The 12,422-nt window shown below is 38.8% G+C and overlaps 1 protein-coding gene across 2 annotated transcripts in view; it reads right to left on the minus strand.

Annotated features, from left to right (window-relative positions):
• Positions 1–12,422, minus strand: part of rbpjb (recombination signal binding protein for immunoglobulin kappa J region b) — a 145,710-nt gene that overhangs the window by 42,199 nt on the left and 91,089 nt on the right. For both annotated transcript variants that reach the window (XM_028802002.2, XM_051928639.1), the window contains exon 2: positions 2,999–3,037. In XM_028802002.2, coding sequence (XP_028657835.1) covers positions 2,999–3,037 — 39 coding nt within the window. The remainder of the gene's footprint in view (positions 1–2,998; positions 3,038–12,422) is intronic.

Here is a 12,422-nt window from a genome sequence, read left to right on the forward strand (position 1 = left end):
AAGATGTGGTATAAAAAAGTGTACAAGCAATAGGGATAACTGCACCCTGGAGAGGATTGTGAAACAAAACCCATTCAAAAATGTGGGGGAGATTCACAAAGAGTGGACTGCAGCTGGAGTCAGTGCTTCAAGAACCACCACGCACAGACGTATGCAAGACATGGGTTTCAGCTGTCGCATTCCTTGTGTCAAGCCACTCTTGAACAAGAGACAGCGTCAGAAGCGTCTCGCCTGGGCTAAAGACAAAAAGGACTGGACTGCTGCTTTCTGATGAAAGTAAATTTTGCATTTCCTTTGGAAATCAAGGTTCCAGAGTCTGGAGGAAGAGAGGAGAGGCAGAGAATCCACGTTGCGTGAGGTCCAGTGTAAAGTTTCCACAGTCAGTGATGGTTTGGGGTGCCATGTCATCTGCTGGTGTTGGTTCACTGTGTTTTCTGAGGTCCAAGGTCAACGCAGCCGTCTACCAGGAAGTTTTAGAGCACTTCATGCTTCCTGCTGCTGACGAACTTTATGGAGATGCAGATTTTATTTTCCAACAGGACCTGGCACCTGCACACAGTGCCAAAGCTACCAGTACCTGGTTTAAGGACCATGGTATCCCTGTTCTTGATTGGCCAGCAAACTCACCTGACCTTGTGAAGAGGAAGATGCAATACGCCAGACCCAACAATTCAGAAGAGCTGAAGGCCACTATCAGAGCAACATGGGCTCTCATAACACCTGAGCAGTGCCACAGACTGATCGACTCCATGCCACGCCGCATTGCTGCAGTAATCCAGGCCAAAGGAGCCCCAACTAAATATTGAGTGCTGTACATGCTCATACTTTTCATGTTCATACCTTTCAGTTGGCCAACATTTCTAAAATCTTTTTTTTGCATTGGTCTTAATTGATATTCTAATTTTCCAAGATACTGAATTTGGGACTTTCATTAGTTGTCAGTTATAATCATCAACATTAAAAGAAGTAAACATTTGAAATACATCAGTCTGTGTGTAATGAATGAATCTAATATACACGTTTCACTTTTTGAATGGAATTACTGAAATAAATCAACTTTGTCATGATATTCTAATTTTATGACCAGCACCTGTATATATTCTAATCCACCTTAATAAAAGGATAAGTAAGTCTGTGTTTCCATCTGGTTGTTGTGTCTCTGTTATTCCAGCAGATGGCGAAGCACAAACATTAATACTGCTTTTACGAATCATATATCAAATGGCATATAACAGAGACACATGTACATCATAAACATCTGTAGTAATAAAATATATTTCATATATCAAATGGCATATAACAGAGACACATGTGCATCATAAACATCTGTAGTAATAAAATATATTACTACAAATGTTTGTGATGTGTTATCTGCTGGAATGACAAATGCAATGTATTTATTTTATTACTACATGCACTATAAAATATATTCCAATAAATGGTGCACTGAAAATTAATAATGCTAAGGTCTAAATTGATTATTTAGATTTCAGCCTTCCTTAGACAGGTAGCACAGCTAGTCTGTCTATAGCGACAAAATGTCCAATATCTGTGCCAAGACACAATGTCTTCTGACATCCACAAGAGGGCTGCAATGTCCATTGAACAAAAGCAAGAAGACGTGTAAGAGGGGCGTAAGGGCTAGTATATCCAGTGAACAGAGGTTCCTAAATGCACAATATGATCGAAACAGACTGACTTACCATTTTATACCATTGTGCCTGTTTTAATAAATGGGCATTTCGCTATGCTTGTCTAATATATCATCTTTATGATCAAAAACAAAAAACACACCCAACAGATATCTAGTTTTTAAAATAAGGAGTAACAGTCTCCATAGCATGATATGTTTATGTGCATATCTACTATATAATAAAACACTAAGGTCTGTATGTCTAGTCCCTCTATGCAATCTGATCTGTCAGTTTGGCTTTGATGGCGAGAAGAAAGAGACAGTGAGAGAGTGAGATGCATGAGGAAGATTAAAAGTCTATGCTAAGCCACACCTGGATTATGACAGTTAATTCTTTTCTTCTTTGCAGATCCTCTCAAGCTCCATTAGATTAGATAGGACGCTTCAGTTAACTTCCATCTGTATGTCTTCTCCATACATGTTCTATGAGGTTTAAATCTACACTTTGCCTGGATCACTCAAGGACAGGCAGAGACTTGCCCTGAAGCCACTCCAGCATTGTACTGGCTGTATGTCTTAGGTTATTGTTATGCTGAAAGATTAACCATCGCCTCAGTCTGAGGATGCATACACTTTGGAGCAGGCTGACTATTTGGCTGCATTCATCCATCTCTCAATTCAGAAAGGTGTCCCTGACCCTGCTGCCAAGAAACACTCCTATAGCATGATTTTGCTACTACCATGCTTCACCATAAGGGTGTATTAGGCAAGTGCTTTCGAGTGAGTAAAAGAAAAGCCAAGCAAAATGCACCTTTTATTGGCTAACTAAAAAGATTACAATATGCAAGCTTTCGAGGCAACTCAGGCCCCTTCTTCAGGCAAGGTGTAATACAGAGACTGGAGTTCCCTGTGTTTATATAAACACTCTAGGACAGGAAACAACATTGGTAAATCTTTAAATGGGAAATTTTAAATGTAAAAAATTAGGGTCAATTTAACAAGAGAGAAATGAACAATGTATTGTCAAGATCTCTGGAAAAGATAACTGTCCAACAAAGTAAGTGAGTAAAAGTAATTGGTTACTTTTTTTTTGTAGCTGATATACATTTATTAGAATCTACAGTATGAGGCAGTACAAATTTTATGCTTTCAAGTTAATGGAAAGTCAAGATTAGCTGTTTTTACCTTTGAGTGAATTAGCTTTAAATCATCTTTGTGACATTACCAAATACCGCTATTGGTGAAATCCTGTAATACAGAGTGCTGTAATCTCATTTCACACTTCCAATTAAAGACAAAAAGACAGGTGAACCCAGGATCAGGGTTTCCTATCAAAAAACAAGTGTTTAATTTTCTTTTACATACCTGGTCAAGCGCTGAGGCTGAGGTCCCTCACCAAAATTCCTACAAAGAAAAAAAAAGTAATGTCAACATTATCTTACACTGATGCATGTTTTAACTGCTGTACACTTATATCTGTTGAGACAAAAATTTCTTCGGCTGTAATACTGGAGAGTTCTGTGCTTCGAGCTTGAAAAAGAAATGCTTTACTGCCTGATCATATACTGTAGATTCAAATGTGTTTCTTCTTTCTTCAGGTATCTGACATATTTTTCTACCCTATATCAAATCCAAAGGAAAATACCAAAAACTTTCAAAAAGGATTTAACTAAATGAACTCAGATACATTCACCCACTTACCTGTTACATTCATAAAAATGTTGTGTGATACAATCACATTGCTCAGGAAGTTAGTTTGTTGACCTCTATCTATCTGTAAAATAACAACCATTTCGTCTACAAAGATAAATACCCTCTCCCACTCAAGGTCCCAAAGTATGGTGGAGGCCTTCAAAAGAAATGTTTGTAAAAAGCAAACTAAAAATCCCAATGAAAATCTATGGAAAGAGCATAACATGGTTATCCATCACTATTAAAAAACTAAATTACACAGGTAGAGCAATACTGGATAGAGGAGTTTTCAAGTCTAAAGTTTAAAAAAAACTAAAAAAAAACTTTACTAACTGGGCCAACAATATACTGACTAAGAAGAATTAAAAAAATATTTTTTTTAAATAATTTGCATTAATTTACTGTTTAGGTTGTGCTGGGCCAATAACATTAGTTTAAGAGACACCCACCAAATCAACAAGCTAATTAAAAATGTAGTCTCTGTTATGGAAAGCACTCAGAACCTACTACAGGAGGAGCAGCAGATGACAGAATGAAAACACAAATGAAGGTAATTATGAACAAAGCTACATATCCCCACTTGGACATACCAGCATTAAATATTTTCAGCCAAAACATTATTATGCAGAAGTGTGTCAAGAAACACAACAATGGCAGTATGCTTTTATAATGCCTCACTGTAATTATGACTGGTCTTTTAATCTTAAGCCAAATAAGAAGTTTTCTTTTTTTTTTAAATTCTAGTGTACCGTATATTTAAGGTGAGCTATTGCTCTTTGTTGTAGTATTATTTGCTTATTTATTTACTGAGTTTCTGTAAAAGCTAAATTTCTCCCTCGGGACAAAAAGCACTATGATTTTTTATGAGAGGTTCTATGATGAAAAATGTGCAAGTCCCAGGCTGATACTCTTTACTATGAAAAGGGGATAAAAACATTTTTTTCATATATCTCCACAGTATTTAATCCCGTTAAAGTCATTACATAGTCATCAGACTAACATTTTTATTGTCCTGAAAACATATAATGGCCAGCATCACCTTCAATATTCATTTTCAAGGGTTCAACATAGTGTTTAAATGGTAATATGATGAAAGAATTGTGACTTTCAGTCCTTACCTAAGAGATTAACAAAATGAACTCTAGGGTGCACCATAACATAACACAACATATTAGATAAAAAAACAGTAAATCAAACCAGGATGGCACATTTCTCAATGTATACAAAGATAAAACGACACTCAAAAAATGAAGACAATGACATAGTAAACTGCTGTCCAAGTGGCCTCTAAGGAGTGAGCAAGGTAAAATAATTTTAATAGAATGAATTCAACCAACCATCTTAAACTAAATAAGAAAAGTACAAATTACCTATAGGCCAAATGAATACTTATTTAAGGAAGCTATGATTATCAATCAAAAAAGCAAGGAAACTAAATCAATTATTCTGAAAAATAGGAACACTAATTTCACTTAGTCATCACGTAATTTTTTTATTGCAGAGTTGATAAACAAATTGATGTATGCATCTATAGTTGGATGGTTCTTGTTATGTCATCTCCAGTCAACATTACTTGCCTGAAAAGGATTTATCTGAGCTGTGTAATAGTATTACATTGTAGTTTCGCCAGAAAAATGTTTTTTTCTGGGCTTTTTAAAAGATATACACAATTATACTAAAGTTAATTTAGAACACCCCACTGGTTTATTTATTTATTTTTTTTAGTTTAGGCAATTCAAGTCTAGTAAATAACCTGAAATTGTACCAATGTAAAAAGTAATCTGACAGAGGTTAAAAAAATGAAAAAAATATTTTTGTTTCAGTTTTTGGTAAGCTAATTTTAAGAGTTAGACAAAAAGACCTTTTACTGGGATCGAGTAATGGGTTAATGACTTACAGCTTTCTGCAGCAATGGAAGTTAATTAAGACTTGAATGTTAGTGCAAACAATTCCTACAGGTGCCCCAACGTTTGTTGATTACTTATAAATCTTCTGTCAGTATAAAGGCAGTGTTGGAACAAACTGTGTTGCTACTCTTTTTGAAGTATTCTTTGGACAATATTTCTTAGTATATTGCTATTGTAATGGCGAGAATAAATCAATTAACAAAGGAAGATGGGCACGTCATTATAACCCTTAAAACTGTAAGTCTTTCATTTAGGAAAATTGCAAACAAACCCAAGGTGTACATGAGTACAGTTTCCTACACCATCAAAAGAAACTTGGAAACTGACAGGAACAGGTCTAGCAAACTCAAAGTCACAATGGAAACGCAAGACAAGTTTCTGAGAGTCAACAGTTTGCAAGATCGGCACCTCAAAGATCAGGGGTGCAAAGTAAGCAAGTGTCACTTTCAACTGTGAACATAAGACTTTCAAAACTGCAGGTTTGACAGGGCAAGTAGCAGCAACTAAGCAATTAATAAAATTGCTAAATATTAAAGAGATGCTTCTGAACTAATGCATGGAAGGTGGTTTTATTGAAAATGTCAAAAATGGATGAAGAAGCATTAAGGTCTGGGGCTCTTTTGCTGGCTCCAAAGTTAATGACTTGCACAGAATGACTGGTATCCAGAACGAAAATGTCTACCACCACATTTTTCAGGAAAATGAAATACTTACTGGTCTAAGCCTAGTTGGTCAGATGATCATCCTACAGCAAGATAATAACCTAAAGCATACTGTCATGCTATGTCAGAATTATCTAAGAATAAAAGAACAGCAGGCTTCAAACTAATGGCCAGCAGAGTCTGCAGACTTAACCCCCATTGGGCTGGTTTTGGGATTAGCTGCACAGAAAAGTGAAAGCCAAGCAATTTACAACTGTAACACATTTGTGTGAACTTCTACAACAGTATCAAGAAGGACTTTGTGAACATTATTTACATTTACTTATTTGGCTGACACCTTTATCAAAGGAGACTTACAATATTTATGATACAATTGGTTACATTTTTTTAAAATTTTCCCAATTGGAGCGCACGCAGGTCAAGAGACTTGCTCAAGGTCACGGTGTGTCAGCAGCGAGATTTGAACTCACAATCTCAGTTTTCTGAATATGGGATTGCTTAGCTACAGACCGGTCAGGTTGTCAGTGCTGACCCCTGTCCACTGCCAAAAGCGCCTACAATGGGCATGTGAGTGTCAGAACTGGACCACTGAACAATGGAAGGTGGTGGCTTGGTTGAATGAATCACATTTTCTTTAACATCATGTGGGTGGAGGGATGTGCTTGTGTGTTGTTTTACTGTGAAAGTGATGTCAACAGGATGCACTATGGGAAGAAGTCAAGCAAGGGAAGGCATGTGATGCTCTGCTGGGAAAACATGGGTCCTGGCATTCCTGTGGATGTTACTTTGACACATACCACTCACTTAAAGATTGCTGCAGACCATATACACCCCTTCATGGAAACTGTATTCCCTGATGGCAGTGGGTTCATTCAGCAGGATAGTATACCATGCCACACTGTAAAAATTGTTCACAAATAGCTTGAAGAACATGACAAAGAGTTCAAGGTGTTGACTAGGCCTCTAAATTCCATAGATCTCAAACAGACCGAGCGTCTGTGATACGTGCTTGGAAAACAAAGCCAATCCATTGCCCCAGTTCGCAACTTACACAACTTAAAGGATCTCCTGCTAACATCTTGGTGCCAGATACCACAGGACATCTTCAGAGCGTTCCAGAACCCCCCGCGAAAGGTGAAAATCCGCGAAGTAGAAACCATATGTTTATATGGTTATTTTTATATTGTCATGCTTGGGTCACAGATTTGCACAGAAACACAGGAGGTTGTAGAGAGACAGGAACTTTATTCAAACACTGCAAACAAACATTTGTCTCTTTTTCAAAAGTTTAAACTGTGCTCCATGACAAGACAGAGATGACAGTTCCGTCTCACAATTAAAAGAATGCAAACATATCTTCCTCTTCAAAGGAGTGCGAGTCAGGATCAGAGAATGTCAGAGAGAGAGAGAAATCAATAGGGCTGTTTGGCTTTTAAGGATGCGAAGCACCGCCGCACAAAGCAGTTGCAAGAAGGCAGCAGCTCACACCCCCTCCATCAGGAGCAGAGAATGTCAGAGAGAGTGAGAGAGACAGATAAAAACAAACAATCAAAAATCAATACGTGCCCTTCGAGCTTTTAAGTATATGAAGCACCGTGCAGCATGTCGCTTCATGAAGCAGCTGCACAGAAGTGAGCAACGTGAAGGTAATCTTTCAGCATTTTTAGATGAGCGTCTGTATCGTCTAGGTGTGCGAACAGCCCCCCTGCTCACACCCCCTCCGTCAGGAGCAGAGAATGTCACAGCGAGAGAGAGAGAAAAGTAAAAATCAATGACACAGTGCACGGGCATCTCACATGTGAACGGTTTTAGAATGACCGACACTTTTAATAAAACTACTGCAATATGTTGACACAAATGAAAGACAAACCTTATCTACAAGCAGTTCATGCCGTCATAGAAGTACATGTATCTTTAGTTGCGGTAATAAGAGCACAGAAAGCACAATGTCCTCACAGGTGGCGCAGTGGTAGTGCTACTGCTTTGCAGTAAGGAGACTGTGGAAGACTGTGGGTTCGCTTCCCGGTTCCGCCCTGTGTGGATAGTGCTTTGAGTACTGAGAAAAGCGCTATATAAATGTAATTTATTATTATTATTAACGTGTCCAGCGTGCGGTCGTCCATGCGAGAGCACACCTTCGTGCAGAAGTACACCAGCCGCCGAGAAAGCACGCTCTGCCTCCACTGAAATAGGCAGCACAATCATCAGCTACTGATACACTTGTTCTAAACAACGCCCGCGCTTGCCATTGCGCTGAAACACCGCCATTTCAGCTTTTACTGATGCATCTAGTTTCTTGTCATCATTCTGTGATGGCAAGTTTCTTGGCACAGATAATGTGGATGCAACAGACTGACGCATTGCAATTTCAAGTTGCTGTTCAAAGCTGTTGTCTGATGAAGTGCAAGCTGCAGCAGTGGTGCCACCTTAATTATTTTCAACTATAACTCTGTTATTTCTTGATCGATTTTTACACTTTTACACGCTATATATGCGAGCTTAGATGTTCCCGTTTTCCCAGGAATTACAGCAGTTTCATTCCCAGGAGTGCGGGAATGAAAAACGTCCAGGAATCCCGGGCTCCCGATTACCGGGATTCTCTACTAACAGCCAATCATCAAGGCATATAAAATGGAGACCTGATGAACTAACAACATACTTTGATACTTTTTATTTTTACATTTACTTATTAAAGAAAGTTACTAAATATCCAATGTACTGTATGAATCTTCCCCAACCAACCTTTAAGGTTGGTATTTATCTATGTCTTGTATCAATGTATGAAAACACGGGTTTAGTTCTACTTGAGAAACTGCTTAACCTTAATTATTTAACTTGACGTTTCTACCTTGCATTTCATTTTTGTTCTGTATATGTAAAACGAAAAATTTTTGATCTAAACCAATTAAGAAAAATATTAAACTCAAACAAGTTTTCATTTTTTCACATAATCCCTGTGAACACTTATACACCAATTAAAACATTAAAAAAGGTTTTTATGCCACTCAAATAAAACTTTTTTGTGCTTTTGCATCCACTACACTGAAATACCTAAATGACAGGTATTTTAAATCCTGCCATTGACAACCTTCTAGATGACACAGCATTGTTTATAAATCCCTGCTTAAAAACCACACAATTAAGGTATGACAAGGTACAGTTCATCAAGAACAGTGCTAAAGATGAGCTTCTGCGAATTCTTTCATAGCACATATCTTCTACAGGTGACAAAACAAGCACACCTCAAAGAAAGTTTGTAGAAGGAACATCAAGTTTGGCTGCTTAGGCTTTTGAAACAAAACAAAAGACAACTTTGTGAGGCTTTTATAAGTAACCGCAAAAAGCTCTGGAACTGGTCATGTCAGTGGACATACAATTGGGAAAGAGTTTCAAAGCTATCTGCAGATAGCTGATGCAGGCAACGAGTGTGGTTCTCCATAACGGTGGAAAACCAATTTACATGGAGTGTGCCACCTAGCAAAAAATGGCATATGTTTTCCTCCAATAGTGCCCCCATCTGAAAAGGCATTTAGTATAGGTGGTAACTTTACTTTCTGTCACAGACCATCACTCAAGCCTAACAATGTAGATAAGCTTGTCTTCCTAGCCCACAAACTGACAGTTCTCAGAAGACTGTGTTAATAAAAGCACGTTTATGCTTGCACTAGAACACTAACGTGAACAGCCACACATTTTCTTATCTATTGTTACAAGGGGGCTCCGCCCCCTGCTCGCTTCGCTCGCCTACCCCCGGCGTTTTGAACCCGTGCCCGCTGGGCAGCTACGTGTCCGGATGACGCACGTTTAATACAGAGCGTTTGCCCGTGTCATTCTGGAGTCTCCCACTGGTAATACAGAGCTTCGTCCGTACTATTACGCGGTGCATTTTGGACTACTGCGGACCCCGTAGTTTTTCTCGTTTCAGTTTGTATCTTTGGTCAGTTGAGCTCATGTTTTTCAAGCTTTTGAATTCCGGTCTTCATTATCTGTAACCTGCTGTCCATGTGCGTGGCCCCCTTGTTCAACCTGTTTATGACGTTTTACTTTGCTTTCTACTCTGTCTTTAATTTCTGACCTAGCTTTATTCCGGTTTTGTTTCAATGACACTGGGTCCGTGGTGATTATATGTAAAGGAGGCAGTCTAATTTTACCCTTTTGACAACTACGTGTAAATTCATTATTTGTATTGCCAGTTGTTTCTTCTGGGAAGTTAAGTGAATGACAATGATTGCAAATGACATTCATTAATCCCAATGAATTTTCCTCAATAGTGGACTCATTATTGAAGGCGTTGTCAGCCAACTGGCGTAAGCATTTAGCAGGTGTCTGGCGTTGATGTCCGCGACGGGCATGTTTTGCTTGTGGCGTTTGACTGACGCGTTGTTGCATGTACATTATTTGTGACGCGCTATTTTGTAGTTTTAATTGATTTGCCACCGCTTTGCGAAATAAGGAGGATTGCACTCACTGTTAATATGTATCCTTTTCTGCAGTTGAACGGTTAATAGTGCTTTATTGTAAGGAGATACACCTATGCTCACACCTATGCTGCCTAGTGTGAAGGTGTTCAGATGACGTATGTTTAATATGGACGTTTACTTTAGAAATGTGGTTTTGGGTGTCACTTCTTATTGGGGGGGGGGGGGGGGTTGAGGATTGTTGTTGCGCGAGCGTCTTCTTTCTTTTTGTGTCCCATGGGCTTGACACCTACGCCGACACCCATGCTGCCTAGTGTGAAGGTGTCGACGTTCACTTTAGAATATGTGGCTTTGGGTGTCACTTCTTATGGATGTGTGGGGGGGATTGTTGTTGCGCGAGCGTCTTCTTTCTTTTTGTGTTCCTGTGTCTTGTTTGAATCCCCCTCTTTGTGTGTGTCCCGTCCCTTGCTTGTAGGGTCTGTGGGGTGGTTTTGTGTTCTTTTTTATTGTCTTCCATGGGCTTGTTGAATCCCCCTCTTGGTGTGTGTCCCGTCCTGTCCCGTGCCTGTAGGGGGGGGGGGGGGTCGTGCCTTGCCGTTGTGCGCTCGTCTGTTCTTTTTTTTTTGTTGTGTTTAGTTTCGTGTGCAATGTGTTTTGTGCTTTGCCCGCGGTTGAGTACTTTTTTATGTGCCTTTTCCTTTTTTCGGTGCTTGTGTGACTCCTTTTTGTATGTGCTCACTCCTTTTTTCTGTGGTCTTGTCCGCCACTCGCGGCCCCTCATCCGCTTTTGTCCGCCTTTCTCCGACTCTCGCGGACTCTTTTTGCGCCTGCGCCTCTCGCGGACCCTCATCCGCCTCTCTCGCCCTCTTTTGTCCGCCTTTCTCGGCTCCTCAGCCGACTCTCGCGGACTCTTTTTGCGCCTGCGCAGTACGTCTTTTTGCAGCTACGGCCCATGGCCGGATGTGCCTGCGTCCATCATCCGGTTTAGCATTCTCGGTTAGTAATATAGATTGTTCTTAATTCTGTTTTGTCCTTACTGTTTACATATTTAAAATTCTTGATTACATCTTGCCTGAAGAAGGGGCCTGAGTTGCCTCGAAAGCTTGCATATTGTAATCTTTTTAGTTAGCCAATAAAAGGTGTCATTTTGCTTGGCTTTTCTCTACATTCATAATGGCGAACACGGTACAACACCCTAGTACTACTTGAAAATTCAATAGAGTGAAATAAAAAAGTTGTCTACTTGACAGAGCAGATTTTTTTTTTAGTGTTTTTTTATTATTCAGTTTTTGTACAGTTTGCATATTTGAAATATTTAAATATCCAATAAAAGTTAATTATAATGTTATAAGGTGGTTGCTATTATTAGAGTTACTGCATATATTATTAACGTTGTTAGAAAGAACATTTTATAATACATAAAGAAAATAAAAGCAAATTTCTGCGCTGGAATACATTTTTCCTCGGGTAATAAATATTATGAATTTTGTCAATCCCTCCAAACACTATTATAAATGCCTAACATATGACCAATACAATGAAAGCACAGAATGCTAGATCATCAAATTTAATGCAGTCTCTCAGCTATGATCAATTTCAGCCTGGTTAATATTTCAACTCTGGATTAGTACAAAGGCATAAGCAATAACAAAGTCTGATTATTCATATAAAACAACCTAAAAACATCACAACAAGATTGTTTGCAGGAAGAATTAATCTGAAATAATTGATTAATGTAAAACTGACAAGTGTGATTTCACATAAGAAATTGACGCAAAAAGCAAAAAAGGAGGGAGAGATTTGAACAAACCCTAATTTTCAGGTAATTTTTGGACCATATTCTGTGCAGGAAATTATACAATTATGATACAGAGTAAAACAAAAGGTGTGTTCAGCAAAAATGATCAGAAGGACTTGAAGTTGTGCATGTCACATCATAAAGGGTCAAAGTTACTCCTTTTTATAAAATGTAAAAAAGGGGGGGGGGGGGGGGGAGAGATGGTAATATAGGCATGTGGAGCATCATTTTATGCTATTTCAAGGTTCCTGATTACAAATAGGATAAATGTAGTTACGTGCGCATGTTGTGACTAATTAATCTATGATGATA

This window comes from Erpetoichthys calabaricus, chromosome 5, assembly GCF_900747795.2.
Source record: "Erpetoichthys calabaricus chromosome 5, fErpCal1.3, whole genome shotgun sequence".
Taxonomy (NCBI): domain Eukaryota; kingdom Metazoa; phylum Chordata; class Cladistia; order Polypteriformes; family Polypteridae; genus Erpetoichthys; species Erpetoichthys calabaricus.